The sequence below is a fragment of the Hemitrygon akajei genome, unplaced genomic scaffold (assembly GCF_048418815.1).
Source record: "Hemitrygon akajei unplaced genomic scaffold, sHemAka1.3 Scf000045, whole genome shotgun sequence".
NCBI lineage: Eukaryota > Metazoa > Chordata > Chondrichthyes > Myliobatiformes > Dasyatidae > Hemitrygon > Hemitrygon akajei.
Genome location: NW_027331931.1, coordinates 7,273,557 through 7,291,125, shown reverse-complemented (window position 1 = coordinate 7,291,125; position 17,569 = coordinate 7,273,557). Strand labels below are relative to the sequence as shown.

The 17,569-nt window shown below is 45.3% G+C and overlaps 1 protein-coding gene across 1 annotated transcript; it reads left to right on the top strand.

Annotated features, from left to right (window-relative positions):
• Positions 1 to 921: 921 nt before the first annotated feature.
• On the top strand, positions 922 to 17,198 carry LOC140720602 (uncharacterized). The gene is made up of 3 exons (XM_073035433.1): positions 922 to 2,200; positions 3,489 to 3,592; positions 16,404 to 17,198. Exons 1-3 carry the CDS (start codon positions 1,057 to 1,059, stop codon positions 17,196 to 17,198), a joined length of 2,043 nt encoding a protein of 680 aa, XP_072891534.1. The 5' UTR covers positions 922 to 1,056.
• The last annotated feature ends 371 nt before the right edge of the window (positions 17,199 to 17,569 follow it).

Below are 17,569 nucleotides of genomic sequence, written 5' to 3'. Positions count from 1 at the left end.
AACGACAACCAGAGGCCATGGATTAAGGGTGAAAAGTGAAACATTAAGGGGAACATGAGGGGAAACTTCTTCCAACAGACGATCATCAAGGTGTGGAATGAGCAGACAACCTAACTGGTGCATGCGTGCTCAACTTCAACATGTAAGAGGATTGTACAGGTACCTGGATGGTAGGGGTATGGGAATAGACATCTTAAATAGATCAACACTAACTAGATGGAACAAAGGGCCTGTTTCTGTGTTGTACCTTTCTATGACTCTGTGACAAGAACATGAAATAATACTATTATTCATTTAATTCATTTTATCAGCTGTGCGGACCAACCATTCATCCGGGCAGGAAATCTTCAGATGGCTTTAAAACTGTTGGAACTTTAATTGACAGTAGGTAAAAGAAAATCTCAGTTGCATGTCAAAGTCTAATTACGGAAGAGTGTTTCAGTTACTGTGGCGCCAGGAACCCATGCAGCTCAGTGGGAAATGGGGATAATACCAATTGAGAGAGTGAAACTGAGCCACGTCACGAATTGGATACGGCAGAAATGCCCCATTCTTATAGAGACAGGAAGCACATCAGACAGTTTGATGGTCATTCCAGATACCAGCACTCTGCCCAGTCAGGAGATGATTTCTCCGTCCAACTTGGGTTGATCCTCACTGTAACATTGTGATGTCAGATCACACCTTGGCAACTAAAGTGATCTCATCTGAAATGTTTTCCTACACCCATTGATGGATTTTGGAAATCTTTTTACAGGTTAAAAACGAGAAAGCATTTGTCTCCAGGAATCTCAAACACGGCACGCCAATTTTGCTGTCTCTATCTCGATATTTATAAAGTGGAGTCGACCGTCCTTCCTGCTCAGACTGTGGGGTGGGATCCACTAGGTCACCTCATCAGCAAACTCACGCTGGGCAAGGCCATTCACCTGTTGTCTGTGTGAGAGGATATTCAGTCGGTCATCCCACCTGTGGACATACCAGTCAGTTTCCACTGGGCAGAGGCCGGTCATCTGCTGAATTTGTGGGGAAGGATTTACTCGGTCATCTCACCTAATGGCTCTCCAGCGAGTTCACACCGGGGAGCAGCCGTTCACCTGCTCGGACTGTGGGAAGAGATTCACTCAGTCATCCCACCGACAGAGTCATCAGCGAGTTCACACTGGGGAGAAGCCGTTCACCTGCTCAGAATGTGGGAAGGGATTCATTCACTCATCCCATCTACAGAGACACCTGCGAGTTCACACTGGGGAGAGGCCATTCACCTGCTCGGACTGTGGGAAGGGATTCACACAGTCATCCAGTCTTCAGAGTCATCTGCGAGTTCACACTGGGGAGAGGCCATTCGCCTGCACAGAATGTGGGAAGAGATTCACTCTGTCATGCAACCTACAAACACACCAGCGAGTTCACACTAGGGAGAGACCATTCACCTGCTCAGTCTGTGGGAAGAGATTCACTCAGTCATCTAACCTACAGAGTCATCAGCGAGTTCACACTGGGGAGAGGCCGTTCACCTGCTCAGAATGTGGGAAGAGATTCACTCGTTCATCCGACCTACTGAGTCATCAGCGAGTTCACACTGGGGAGAGGCCATTCACCTGCTCGGACTGCGGGAGGAGATTCACTCAGTCATCCAACCTACAGAGTCATCAGCGAGTTCACACTGGGGAGAAGCCGTTCACATGCTCAGAATGTGGGAAGAGATTCACTCGTTCATCCGACCTACTGAGTCATCAGCGAGTTCACAGTGGGGAGAGGCCGTTCACTTGCTCAGAATGTGGGAAGAGATTCACTCGTTCATCCTACCTACTGAGTCATCAGCGAGTTCACACTGGGGAGAGGCCATTCACCTGCTCAGAATGTGGGAAGAGATTTACTCAGTCATCCAACCTACAAAGTCACCAGCGAGTTCACACTGGGGATAAGCCGTTCACCTGCTCCGTCTGTGGGAAGGGATTCACTAAGTCATCCAACTTACTGGTACATCAGCGAGCTCACACTGGTGAGAAGCCGTTCACCTGCTCAGAATGTGGGAAGAGATTCACTATGTCATGCAACCTACAGACACACCAGCGAGTTCACACTGGGGAGAGGCCATTCACTTGCTCAGTCTGTGGGAAGGGATTCACTCGGTCATCCAACCTACAGAGTCATCAGCGAGTTCACACAGGGGAGAAGCCGTTCATCTGCTCGGTCTGTGGGACGGGATTCACTCACTCATCCACTCGACTGAGTCATCAGCGAGTTCACACTGGGGCGAAACCGTTCATCTGCACCGTCTGTGGGAAGAGATTCACTCTGTCATCCAACTTACTGGTACATCATCGAGCTCACACTGGTGAGAAGCCATTCACCTGCTCAGACTGTGGGAAGGGATTCACTCAGTCATCCCACCTACAGAGTCATCAGCGAGTTCACACTGGGGAGAGGTCGTTCAGCTGCTAAGAATGTGGGAAAGGATTCATTCAGTCGTCCCAACTACTGCCACAACAGTCAGTTCACACTAGGGAGTGGTCGTTGTTATGAATCCCTAGGTTTCGTTTGCTGTGGACTGTTATTTTATGTGAGCGAGAGAGAGAGAGAGAGAGGGAGAGGGGGAGAGAGAGAGAGAGAGAGAGAGAGAGAGAGAGAGAGAGAGAGAGAGAGAGAGAGAGAGTCTGACTCGCAGCTTGTTTAGTTTTAACCGAGTACACAGACACTCAGTGTCAGACAGAAACGAAGGAGGAGAAATTGAACAGTCGACACAAGGGAACTAGTGGCCAAGGGTCACTATTTGTGACTTTCCTATGCCCACAAGGGTGTGTTAATTATCGATTCAGCATAATGTACATCGAATGTGTGGTGGTCACCTCGTTTGATCCATAGGAGTGGATCTGATTTGGGGTATCCTGTGAAGGCCACTGATGTGTTAACCCTTGCCTGGGTGTGGTGTGGTAATTAACTTGAAGGCAATACCCCTTGTGACAAGTCAATTTCGGTGATCATTTGTATGTGGATTTTGAACAACGGATAAAATCTACAGCGACTGCTCTCTCGTTTTACCACCGTGGAACCTATGGAATTCGACATAATTGCCTTCTCTCGACATTTAACCTGGATTACAAATATCTCTCTCACAGCACCTATTCCGTGAATGAACTGAACTTTCATACTTTACCATCTCAAGACTCCAAGGCTTGATTCCCCTCAACTCGATAATTTGGGAGTTACATTTACACACATATATACACATTACTCTGATAACTTTTGTTTATCTTGCTCAAGTTTCTATATAATAAGTAGATACTAATAAAGAGAGTGGTTTTTACATAAAAGCCAGACTCCAGTGTGAACTCTCTTGCTGCTGGTTTGTTTCTAAAGTGTATGGTTTGTAATGAAATCGGGGCCTGCATCCGAAATATGAACACATTTGGGGCGTTTTGATTGATTAATTATCGATTTCATTGGGGAAATCCCTTTTGATTTATTTGTGTATGGAAAATCAGCAGCAGATGCTGATAGGTTTGTGGAAGCGCCAACCTCTGAGGCATTAGAGGACGCCAGACGGATTGAGTTGCTGAGTATTGCTAAAACGTTAATACTTGCTGAGGTGAAATCGACAATGAGGAGGGCACAGATGCAGAGGATAACAGCTGAACATTATGTATCTGAGGGTGTGTTTAAAGTAGAGGAGTTGGAGGTGTTTCCTGAAAGTAAACCTCATGAGCTTGAGCTCCCGTATAAGTTAGAAAAATTAAAGATGGAGCTAGAGTAAGACAGAGGCAATTTGAGGGTAGAGAGGCAGAAAAACAGCGAGGAAGCAGAAAGACAGAAGCTGCTCGAGCTGGAAATGATAGAAAGATTGCAGGAAAGGTACTCTGGTGATAAGTTTGAGGCCAGTCGGGAAGTTAAATTGGTACCTGCGTTTGACGAGACAGATGTTGTTAAATACTTTCAGAGTTTTGAGAAGGTTGCTCAGAGTTTAAAGTGGCCAAAAGAGGGTTGGCCTATTCTCATTTCATTCATTTTACAATCTTTTTATTGATTTTCCAATTAAAAAATACAAATCAGAGGAGGTGTTAGCAAACAGATAACACAAAAGATGTATAAACAGCAAAAAAAAAGTATATATTGTGAAAATCAGATAAGTTTTTTAAAAGTTTTTTTTGGTCCTGAAAAACATTGTCTCATTTTTACTATGCACTGTACCAGCAGTTATGGTCGAAATGACAATAAAAGTGACTTGACTTGAAGTATAATATTACGCTGTTATAAATATAATTTAAAAAACCACAACTCCTCTTAACAAATCAAAAAACAAAATTTGCCTGATCTCTTACAAAGTGTGATTAAAGGGAAGGCTCAGCAAGCCTATTCTGCTTTGACAGTTGATGAAGTAGCTGATTATGACATAGTGAACCAGGCTGTGCTCAAAGCTTACGAGTTGGTCCCAGAATCATACAGGCAAAAGTTTAGAAATTTGAGGAAATCTGTGAACCGGACTTATATTGAATTTGCTTATGAGAAGTTTCTGTGTATTACACGCTGGTGTACATGCAAAAATATAAATGACGATTTTAACCGATTGAAAGAGTTGGTTTTAATTGAAGAATTCAAAAGGTGCGTCCCTGATGACATAAAGATGTATTCAAAAGAAAAAGATGCTGCCACTTTGCAGGAGTCCGCTAGATTAGCAGATGTTTGCTTTAACCCACAAGGTTAAGTTTACCCAGAGTAAGAGCTTCCAAAAGAGTAGCAGGGATCACCAGGGTAAACCAGAAATTAAAGCTGGGACTAGTGTCAAGAGTAAGGATGAAGGGAAACAGTTGAAGGAGAAATATTCTGGTCTTCCTTGTTACTATTGTAAGAAAGCTGGTCATGTGATGGCTAATTGTTGCCTCCTGGGGAAGAAAAAGGAAAAGGAGGCAGTCCCGAATGCCTGTATTCAATATGTTGAAGCACCTATAAACCCATAGGTTCTGAACATTCTGTTGAGGCTCAGTTATGGACTGAGAGGTCTGACCGAGTTAAGAAGGTGTTCGATCATTTTATGTCAGATGGGTTTGTATTAGTAAATGAACGGTCAACCGCGGTACCAGTGAAAATTCTTCGAGTTACTGGGGCTTCTCAGTCACTTATATTAGACAGCGTTCTAAAGTTTGGTGATGAGACTGATACTAGTGAGGTAAATCTTATTAAAGGCATTGGGGGCGGCATGGTTTCTGTGCCGTTGTAAAAGGTAACTTTGCAGTCAGGATTGGTTTCGGGACCTGTTGAGATCGGATTATGCTCCAGTTTACTGGTGGAAGATGTTACTTTGCTTTTAGGGAATGACCTGGCAGATGGTAAAGTTGTTCCTGCAGTGCAGTTGACAACTAAGCCAACCACTGACGACCCACAGATGGATTTTAACATTTATCCTTCCTGCGCAGTAACTCGAAGTATGGCTAAACAGTCTGCTGATGCAGACGGTTCTGTGCAGCATGATTCTGATACCCATGATAGCCAAAATCGGGATTCAGGTTATAATGACTTGTCAGGGACTTTTCTGCCTTCATTGTTTCAACAGGATTCAGGTAGTAAGTCTGATGAGGAAGATTTATGCCTGCCTAGGAAGGTGTTTATAGCAGAACGGAACTGAGAACCTGAGATTGAAGCTTTAAAAGAAACAGCTCTCTCAGATGATGTGATTAAGAAAGTGTCAGTTGGGTATTATCTCAAGGATGGAGTGTTAATGAGGAAGTGAGGGCCTCCTGCTATACCAGCGAGTGAGGAATGGAAATTGTTCACCAAGTTGTAGTTCCTATAGTTTATAGGGCTGAAATTTTAATGTGGCCCACAGTATGCCCTTAGGTCAACATTTTGGAGTGAATAAAACTGTAAACAGGATTAGGAAATAATTCTACTGGTGTTGTGACATTTTGCAGAACCTGTCACACTTGTCAAGTTGTTTCTAAACCTAATCAGGTCACCCCAGTGGCCCCACTGTGGTTTATACCTGCATTCCGGTGAAATTCAATAGACCGTATGAAATAGTCTCAAATTAATGATCTGAATTATGTTATTTAAACACCCGACCGACGTAAAGTAACACAGGTGGCACACATAAATATGATAAAACCTTATTTTGACAAGCAGGCACCATCTGTGAGTATTGTCAAAACATATGAATCTGGTGACCCTGAGAATGAAACAATCGACTGGTCTGAGAATTTTCACAAGCCAAACGTGGTCCCAGTTAGGCTAATGAACTCAGTTGTTCCCGAAAACATTGATAACAGGTTGGCTCACCTGCAGGCAAAGCAACAACAACAGCTGAAGGAGTTCTGAAGTTTAAAGATTTATTTCCCGATGTTCCCAGGCAAACCACGGTCGCAGTACATGATGTAGATATCGGTCAAGCCAAACCGATTAAACAACACCCATATCGCATGAACGTAGAAAGATGTAAATCGGCTGAGCAAGGAATTGAAAATATGCTGAAAAATAGTATTATTAGTCCTTCAGCATCAGATTGGAGCTCACCCTGCGTTATTGTGCGCAAACCTGATGGTAGTGTTAGATTTTGCACTGATTATAGGAAGGTAAATGCAGTAACAATAACAGATACCTATCCTATCCCTAGGGTAGATGATTGCATCGTTAAGGTTGGAATAGATATTTTCTTACAAAGATAGATCTGTTGGAAGGGTATTGGTGTGTTCCATTGATGGACAGAGGTAGAGAAATTTCTGCATTTGCGACACCATCTGGTTTGTGTGAATACGGTGTTTTGACTTTTGGAAGGAAAAATGCTTCAGGAACATTCCAGAGAATGATTGATTTTGTAATTCGAGGGTTAGAACACACAGATGCCTATATTGATGACTTAGTCACAGGGAGTGACACTTGGGAAGAGCATATCTCTGCAGTAGAAAAGCTGTTTGACAGGTTTTCCCAGGCCAGCCCTGCAGTTAACTTGGCTAAGAGTGAATTTGGCCATGCCACTGTGACCTGTCTTGGCTATGTTGTAGGTCAAAGCAAGTTGGCTCCTGCTCGGGCAAAAGTCCAGGCAATTTCTCAAGTTCCTATTCTGACTGCTAAGAAGGCTCTTCGAAGGTTTCTGGGAATGGATGTATATTATCGTAAGTTCTGTAAGCACTTTGCTGCTATCGCTCTTCCTCTAACTAATCTCCTGAAGAAGGGTGAAAAGTTTGTTTGGACCGAGCCTTGTCAGGAGTCATTTGATTGAAAGTTATTATTTGAGATTAGGCCAGTCAATGTAGTGCTGTCAGCAAATTTAATTAGCAGATTGGAGCTGTGGGTGGCAACACAAGTCATGGGTGCACAGAGAGTAAAGAGGGGGCTAGAGAGACAACCCTGTGGGTTATGTGTGCTGAGGGTCAGAGAGACAGAGGAGATGGAGCCCACTGTTACCACCTGCAGGCGATCTGACAGGAAGTCCAGGATCCAGCTACACAAGGCAGGGTGAAGGCCAAGGTCTCTGAGCTCCATGTTGATACTTCTTGCCTTCGTACGGCTACTGCTCTGCCCATGACTGCAAGGAACTGCAGAGAACTTTGGTGAGCAGAGAACATCAAAGAAACAAGCCTCCCCTCCATGGACTTTCCCTCCCTCGGAAAAGCAGTCCATGTACTCAAATAGTGCCGGAAAAAAAACATATTGTCCACCTCAACGAGACGACGTTACCGATCCGGATCTCACTGCTTTGTCTGAACGGGCGAAAGATGAAGCTACACGGACAGGTAGAGCAGTGACCCGCAGATGCTGCAGATCTGCAGAACAACTTGAACAGGAAACGGGATTAGCGGACCGGTTTTATCTCCCACTCCCATCCCCAGACAGAGAACCAGCTACCCACTACACTGTGGAAAGAAGCAAACTTGCCGCTCACATCTCCTCTCACCTTAAATGTATTAGACATTTCAACCCCCAGGAAAAATATATCGTCTGTCCACTCTATCTATTCCTCTCGTAATCTTATAAACGTCCATCCAGTCTCACCCCAGCCTGCGCCGCTCTGGAGAAAACAACACAAGTTTGTCCAGCCTCTCGTTATAGCTCATGCCCTCTAATCCAGGCAGTGTCCTGGTAAACCTCTTCTGCGCCCTGTCCAAAGCCCCGACATCCTTCCGAGAATGGGGGCGACCAGAACTGTATGAAACACTCCAGATGTGGTCTAACTAGTTTTATAAAACTGTGTTACGAACTGAAACGTTTTAGAAACGAACCAGCAGCAATAGCGTTCACACTGCAGTCTGGTTTTGATATTAAAACCACTCTCTTTATTAGCACCTACTTATAATATAGTAACTTAACGAAATAAAGTAAAGTAACAGAGTTAAGTGTATATCTGTGTAAATATAACTCCCAGACTATCGAGACTGAGGGAACAAAGCTCAAAGACTTGAGATGGTAAAGTAGGAGAGTTCAGTAATCCACGGAATACCTGACGGGAGAGAGATATTTGTAATCCAGGATGAAACGTAGAGAAAAGGCCGTTACATCAAAATAACCGTCGACGAAATTCTTATCCGTTGAATCCGTCCACAGACGAATTATCAGCGAAGTGACCTGTCACAGGAATACCGTCTTCCAGGGGTTACCACACAACATACCCAGGTAAGGGTTAACACAAGATATTCCAAAACCCACTCCTATGGATTATACGAAGTGACAACCTCACACATTCGTTGTGGTTCCGTGTACCGATGATCAACCCACTCTTGTGGGCATAGGAGAGTTCCAAGCCTCAGCTGCGACTAACTGAAGCTATCAGCTTTTCCAGTCTCTCTCTCTCTCTCTTTAGACTGACCGACTGCCTGTCTGCAGATCGCTCTCTCTCTCTTATGGTTCTGTCCACAGTCAGCGCTGTCAGCCTGTGACTGACGTCATAGTCCCGCCTCCTCACGCCGGCGCTCCTAAAAAAGCAGTCACAGTACGACCGCAGGCTCGTAACAGCCGCAACACAACTTCCCGACTTTTGAACTCAGTGCTTCAACTAATAAAGACAACCATGCCATTTGCCTTCTTAGCCACCCGATCAATCTGTGCAGTCTCTTTCAGGGAGCGATGCACTTGGAGTCTAAGATCCCTCCGATCATCAACACTGTTCAGGGTTTTGCATTTAACAGTGTACTGTCTCATACATTCCACCTACCGAGCTGCCAAGATGATCATCACTAATCAAATCTCACTGAGATTTCTCAGGTCCTGTTGAATTTATTGCCAAGTGCACAAGTACGGGAAGGTACAGGTGCAGAGAAACACTGACTTGTGGCAGCATCACAGGCAAGTACATTCAGATAACACACGGAACACAAATTATACGATTCTCTGTCAGTAACAATCTATAAAATGTTTTATGTCATTAACAATATATAAAATACATCGTGTCGAGATCAATATTAAAATGTGCATTTTGTGTCAATAACAGACTTGGAAATGTTGAATGTGCTCCCTGTCTCCATTCCTCCTATAATCCACAACCAGCTCCTTTGTTTTCGTCAAAATGAGAGAGAGGTTGTTTTCTTGACACAACTGTGTCGGTGTGATGACTTCTCTATATGCTGCCTCGTTATTGTTTGGGATTCGGCCGATCAAAGTAGTGTTGTCAGCAAATTTAATTAGCAGATTGGAACCCGTCATTGCAGCCCCACAGTGCACTATGTACTGATTGCAAAGCTACGAAATTGCATGTGAATAGCCTCCCCTCCCCCAACTCCACTCTTTCTGCGTCACCAGCAGACTGGGACATCTCACAGCTCGCTGCCTCCGCCAGGACATTAAACTGTGAACAACTGTGGTCAGAGACTGATCTCTGGGTACTCCAAACGCTACCTCCTTCCAGTCTGAAAACGACCCACTCATCCAGACACACACTACCGGCAGTTTATCGATCTCCAACGGAAAAGCCTAATCACCTACTCCCGATGTTCAATACCATTGCTGACTCTGAGTTTACCACCGTCAAATGCCGGGAGGGACATACTAATCAGAAAGTCTCTAGTCACAGCCGTGTAAATAAAATGTGATCTCAGTAGGTGTGTGGCGCATGCTCAGAATGCGAAAGAGACAGACAAACTGAGCCAAGTCAGACTGATGAAGGGGAGGAATGATCCATTTTGATACAGAGAGGGAAGCAGAGAGTTTGATATTGTGCCTGATGCGGGAACTTTAGCCAGTTAGAAGATGAAGTCTTATTCCTCCCACTTGTTTTGAGCTGTAACATAGTTTTTATCCGAAGGCACCAAGGAGACTAAAATTATCTGAGTTGAAATGTTGTCCTTCACCCACTGACGTAGTTTCTACATTTAACAGTGTAGAAAATTCAAAGGATTTGTGTCTGGGAATTACAATCACAACAGCACGTTAGTTCCGCTGTATCTGTCAGTTCACCAGCGCTTGAATGCCGCCGATCCTTGAATGTGGAGGCGGAGATGCTGGAGAAGACAGCGCCTCACTCGCTACAAGGAGAGCCCGAACACGTGTCCCTGTCCGCGATCTGTCTGGATACATCGCCATGACGTTGATAGCACTGTGACGTCATTCACTGGCTCTCATTTTGGAAGGGATTCAGTCGGCCATCGCAGATACACCGACAGCTTCGCACTGGGAAGCGGCCGTTCACCTGCTCCATGTGTGTGAAGAGACTCATTTAGTTAACCCACCTTGTGATGCTCCGGTGAGTTCACAATAAATAGAGGCCACATTTCTGTCCGGAATGAGCAAAGATTTTTACTCAATCATCCCAGCTGCTGCAACAGCAGCAACTTCACATCAGGGAGGAAGTTCAAACCAGCTCTGTGTTAAATGTTTAACCATCACGGTGACTGAAGGCAGCTGCAGGTTCATGAGGGACTGTTACTGTCAGATTCTGCAGTTCTTGCGGCTGCTCATCGCACCCAGGACTGAACCCTGGTCACTGAGCATTGGAGGAGTCTGTTCTGCTGATGTTAGCCTTAAACTAGACCGGTGTTTAATATTGTAGATCTGTGACAAATAAATCACTTCTGTATCAAATTCCGTGTCTCAGGTCCCTGCCCATGTTTGTGTTCCATATCAGAATATCAAAATCTATCATAGAATCATAGAAATCTATAGAACATTACAGATTCTTTGGCCCACATGGTTGTGCCGACCATGTAACCTACTCTAGAAACTATCTAGAATTACCCTACCGCATAGCCCCCTATTTTCCTAAGCTCCGTGTACCTATCTAAGAGTCTCTTAAAGGACCCTATTGTATCCTCCTCTACCACCGTCGCTGGCAGTGCATTCCACACACACACCACTCTTTGCTCTGACATCTCCTCTGTACCTACTTCCAAGCAGCTTAAACCTATTCCCCCTCGTGTTAGCCGTTTCAGCCCTGGGAAAAAAACCTCTGGCTATCCACACGACCAATGCCTCTCATCATCTTATACACCTGCATGAATTCCCTGCATGATTTTCTCCGGGCTGATTAAGACGATGAGCTCACTGTGGTTGTGACGTTCTTCAGGGCTCTGGACGAAGTTGGTTAAACTCCTCCTTCCCTGCTCTTTTCAACGTTTTGGGTCATTTTCACCAATTCTAAAGGATTGTGCCTCAGACAGCTGGGTTGTTGCAATTGCTACGGACCAGCAGCAATAGATCACTAATGGAGTCTGGTTTGGATGTGAAAACCACTCTCTTCATTAGTATCTACTCCAAATATAAAGGATTAAAAGAAATAAACAGAAGTTAACAGTGTAATGCGTATATATAGCTCCCAAACGATCAAGCTCGGGAAACAATGCTTAAAGTCTTCAGATGGTAAAGTGGAAAAGTTCAGTAATCCACGGAATAAGTGAGTGAGAGGAGAGATTTGTAAATCCACACGAACATGTAGAGAGAAGGCAATTACGAAGAATTCCACACACATTCCACGCTGGGGAAACGTAATAACAGTCGCCGAAGATCTTATCCGTCGATTAGTTCCGAAATCCACTTAGAAATATCACCAGGTGACAGTGACAGGAATATTGTCTTCAAGAACAGAACACCCCGATTCCAGGTAAGGGCCAACAAAAGTGATACCACAGGACACTCCAGCAAATCCACACATATGGATGATACGAAGTGACAGTCACACATCCGTTGTGCACTGCGTGCCGATGATCAGATCAACCCAACCTTTTGGGCATGGAAGAGTTGCAGCCTATAGCAGTCACACGCTGAAGTTCCAACAGCTTGTCTCCCTCTCCCTCTCCTGCTCCCGCTCCCTCAGGCTGCCGCAGCTTGTGTCTGACGTCACAGCCCCGCCTCACTCAGGCACTTAAAGCGACACTCACAGGAAACGAACCTGCGGTCTCGTAACACAATGCACCTCTAAAGTCTGACAGCAGACTAGCGAGTGAATCTTCGATGGTGCAGAATCAGAAACCGAAGAGTTGCCAGCCTGAGTCAGGGCTTTGGGGCTCCAGAGAGAGATGGGGTCTAGAGTTTACAAGGAGGAAGAGAAATCAAACCAGCAGGATATGGCTACAAACGAAAGATCAGAAACATTTGGAAACTGATTGACCGAGAAAAAAAGATGGTTCATTTCTGCAAAATACTGCTGGAAATCAACAGATCAGGCAGAAATTTTGGAGAGGAATAAATAGAAAACGTTTAGGCCGAGCCCCTTCAGCATGCCTAGACTGTGTACTCCGCTGCTTAGTTGCTCTCTGAATTGCAGAGTTCCTCCAGCGTTTTGTGTGTGTGCGTCTTTGTATTTCCAGCAACTGCAGAATCCCCTGTGTTAAATATCTGCATTTTACTTTGGCATTAGATACACGTTGATATTGAGTATATTGTTTCTGTGAGCCGCTTTCTGCGTTAAAACAGCTGCAGATTTTTCTATACACACACGAAAAAAAATGAGGTAAGGACATTGAACCGCTGCTTGAAGAAATGTTTCATGGCACCCTCATTACCCATAATGCCCTGCGTTAAAAACTTTTGACCGGCGTTGAAGCACCGATGAAATGCGCAGGCGTCAGGGCTGTGACGTCTCAGAGTATCACGCATGCGCGAAGTACACAGAAGGCTTTGAAAATGTCGGGTGCAGGTAAGAGCAATTATCCATTTTTTAAAATCTTAAACACCGATTTCAGGACAATTCCTGTGAACTCCGAACACCGTAACCAGCAATCCCGGACAGTCCTGCTCTCGTCCTTCTCTCTCAGCCCCACGTTCCTTACAACGGGCCCCGGGGAGCTTCCGGTTGATGAGGGCATTGGAACCGATGGATCTCTCAGACAGAATGAGCTCCAGCTATCTAAATGCAAGGATTGGGAACTCGGAGAAAGGGAACAACATCGGGTCTTTAACATCACCAGTTGAGAAAATCACCTTTGTTCTATCTCCAATCACTAACAAGAGAAAATCTGCAGATGCTGGAAATCCAAGCAACACACACAAAATGCCGGAGGAACTCAGCATTAGTACTCTTTTCCATAGATGCTGCCTGGCCTGCTGAGTTCCTCCAGCATTTTGTGTGTGTTGCTTGAGCTACCTCGTCTCGTTCTGGACTTTGCTACCGGTGAGAACATGTTCTGACCCATTCTCTCTGGGTACATGATGATACCAAACACCTTTGCCCTGGGCAGCAAGTAGCTTTCACATCACCAATGTGCCCGACTCCAATGAGACAGATTACTGCCCTTCCCTTCATATTCATTGGCACTGCCATCACTGAGTTCACTACCTTCAGTCATTGGGGGAGGGTTCAGGGGGAATATTTATGTAGAATACAGAAACTGGTGATACTTGTGTGTATTGTGGTGATGCAAACGTTGCTGGAGAATTTGCAAGAGGGAAGAAGTGGAGTGATATTTGGAAATCTGACTTTTTAAAGCATAATTTAGCAAGCAAACCACATATGGACAATATGCAAAAGCTTTGGTGAGAAAATCCTTCATTACCCGTTACAGGCCTGCTACATAGGCTGAGTGAGAGGGCAGATGAACTCGATCAAACCCAGAGGAGATCAAAGTTCCTATTGACAGTGATTTGCTAGCTGTGAAAATTAATATCTCTCTATGTAAAATTCACTGTGCACGTGTTGTCACTGGGTAAAAAATGCACAGTACAAGATTTATGTGCACACTGGTTATTACAAGTGAGAGGGGGTATTGGAGGGAGGGAGGGGAGACCTCCAGTGTCCCTGATGTCCTCTCCTAGAAGATATGCAACCAACTGCAGCTTGTAACCCTGCACTTGTGGTGAACTAGATATACCTGTCTGACTGCTCCTGTGGCTCCTCCCAAGACCCCTGTATAAAGGCGACTGTGGCCTGCTGCTCTCCCTCATTTTCCCCAGGATGTAGTGTTGTTCTTCAGTCAATAAAAGCCGATATCTCACTACCTAAGTCTCGGCGTGAGTTATTGATGGTGCATCAGCACTTTAAGATTTTGGATCTTAAAATGGGTGAATTCCAGATCATCCAGCAGTTGGAGGGGAGTGATGGATATGACATGAAGAGAGGTGAGTTACACCCAAGGCGCAGGACACAGGAAACTGGGTGAAAGTCAGGAAGGGGAATGAGGTTAAATGGCCATCGCAGAGTATTCCTGTGGCCATCTCGCACAACAACAGGTAAATCAATTTAGAAGCTGTTGGGGGGAATTACCTGACAGAGAAAAGTCAAAGAGATGAGAGGGGATTCGTTAGTTCAGGGGACTGAACAAGAGGCGACTAGTATCCTAGTGGTAAGGCTTGCTAGAGGTAATGTGGGCGGGGTGGGTGATGCACTTAAAATAAGTTGTAGGGGGAATGGGGGCCAGAATGACAATAGATAGTGGAGAGGGTGAATTGAATTGAATTGAATTGGCTTTATTATCTATATCCTTCATATAGATGAGTAGAAATCTTTATGTTATGTGTCCATCTAAATGTGCAAGGTGTAATTTATATTAATTTATAATAATTAGTTTGTATATAGGACAGTCAAGAAAGCATAGAAATCAATTAACCAGTCTGATGGCCTGGTGGTGATGATGTCCCGGAGCCTGTTGATCCTTTTGCTGTGGTACCATTTCCTGGATGGTAGCTGCAGGAACAGTTTGTGGTTGTGGTGAATTTGGTCCCCGATAACCTTTCGGGCCCTTGTGTAATTTCCTTGTTTATGTTGAGAGCCTTTTTTAGGTGTATAAGATGATGAGGGGCATTGTTCATGTGCATAGCCAGAGGTTTGTTTTCCCAGGGCTGAAATGTCTAACACGAGGGAGCAGAGTTTTAAGGTGCTTGGAAATAGATACCGAGGGGATATCAGTGGTAAGTTTTTTACAGTTACTGTTTCAGTTACTGTGGGGCCAGGAACCCATGCAGCTCAGTGGGAATGGGGAATAACAGCAATGGAGAGAGAGTCAAACTAAGCAAGGTCACGGATTGAAGATGGCCGAAATACCCCATTCTTATAGAGACAGGAAGAAGATCAGAGCATTCAATGCTCATTCCAAATACCAGCACTGTGCCCAGTTGGAAGATCATTTCTCTCTCCAGCTTGTGTTGAACCTCACTGTAACAGTGTGATGTCAGATCACACCATGACAACTCAAGTGATCTCATCTGAAATGTTGTCCTACACCCACTGATGCATTTTTTAAATCTTTTTACAGGTTACAAATGACAAGAAATTTCTCTATGGGAATCTAAAACACACCACGCCGGTTTTACTGTCTCTGTCCAGATATTTAAGAAGTGGAGCAAGGGGTTCACTCGGTCATCTGACTGACTGGCACGCCTGTCATTTTAAACAGGCGATTCCCATTCATCTGCTCAGACGGTGTGAATGAATTCAGACCGATATTTCAACTAAAGGGACATCAGCAATTTCACACTGGGACAAGGCCATTCACCTGTTCTGTGTGTGAGAAGGGATTCAGTAGGTCTTCCCACCTGTGGACAAACCAGTCAGTTCACACTGTGGAGCGGTCGTTCACCTGTCAGACTGTGTGAAGGGATTCACTAAGTCATCCACCCTAATGGCTCACCAACGAGTTCACACCAGGGAGCGGCAGTTCACCTGCTCGGACTGTGGGAAGGGATTCAGTTTCTCATCAAAACTGAAGGTACATCAGAGAGTTCACACTGGGGAGCGGCCGTTCACCTGCTCAGACTGTGGGAAGAGATTCACTCAGTCATCTAAACTGAAGGTACATCAGCGTGTTCACACTGGGGAGAGGCCATTCACCTGCTCAGACTGTGGGAAGCGATTCACTCAGTCAGCCCACCTACAAGCACACAGGTCAGTTCACACTGGGGAGAGGCTGTTTACCTGTTCATACTGTGGGAAGGGATTCATTTTGTCAACTCAGCTGCTGAGACACCAGTCAGTTCACACTGGGGAGAAGCCATACACCTGCTCAGCATGTGGGAAGGGATTCACTCAGTCATCTGCCCTAATGGCTCACCAGCGGGTTCACACCGGGGAGCGGCCGTACACCTGCTTGGACTGTGGGAAGCGATTCACTCGGTCATCCAACCTACAAGCACACAGGTCAGTCCACACTGGGGAGAGGCCATTTATCTGCTCATACTGTGGGGAGGGATTCACTTTGTCATCTCAGCTACTGAGACACCAGTCAGTTCACACTGGGGAGTGGCCGTTCACCTGCTCAGACTGTGGGAAGGGATTCATTTGCTCATCTGAATTTAAGGTACATCAGCGAGTTCACACTGGAGAGAGGCCATTCACCTGCTCAGACTGTGGGAAGGGATTCACTCGTTCATCTGAACTGAAGCAACATCAGCGAGTTCACACTCGAGAGAAGCCGTTCACCTGCTCAGACTGTGGGAAGGGATTCACTCAGTCAACTCATCTGAAGGTACATCAACGAGTTCACACTGGAGAGAGGCCATTCACCTGCTCGGACTGTGGGAAAGGATTCACTTGCTCAACTAAACTTAAGGCTCACCAGTCAGTTCACACTGGGGAGTGGCCATTCACCTGCTCAGACTGTGAGAAGGGATTCACTTGCTCATCCAAACTGAAGCTACACCAGCGAGTTCACACTGGGGAGAGGTCGTTCATCTGCTCAGAATGTGGGAAGGGATTCAGTCTGCCATCTCACCTACTGAGACACCAGCGAGTTCACACTGGGGAGAGGCCATTTACTACTCCTCTCGGAAGGGATTCACTCGGTCATCCCACCTACAAGCACACCGGTCAGTTCACTCTGGGGAGTAGCCATTCACCTGGTCAAGCCTGAATTATACCTCTGAGTAGGCGCTACGGCATAGCATACACAGTAGCCCATGCATGTCGTCTACACAGTTGTGAGCATTTCTACTTGTATGTTTGTGTGTCTGTGTCACTCTGCCAGAACACTAGTTGGCATTGGTGTTCTAGGCCACTGTGTTGAATTGACTCGTGTGGATTTGGGAACGATGGTGACTGCTGAGTTCATCTTGTTGGAGTTGGAGCTAATAGATGTTGAACAAGAGTTACTTTTATTGAAATTACTGCAGCGCAGAAAAGAGAGAAGTTTTTCTATTTCTTTGTGCAGTCCACGACGACCAAACCGATGTTTGTGGAAATTTCCTTCCACAAATTTGATGCCATTTTCAAGTCTTTATTGTG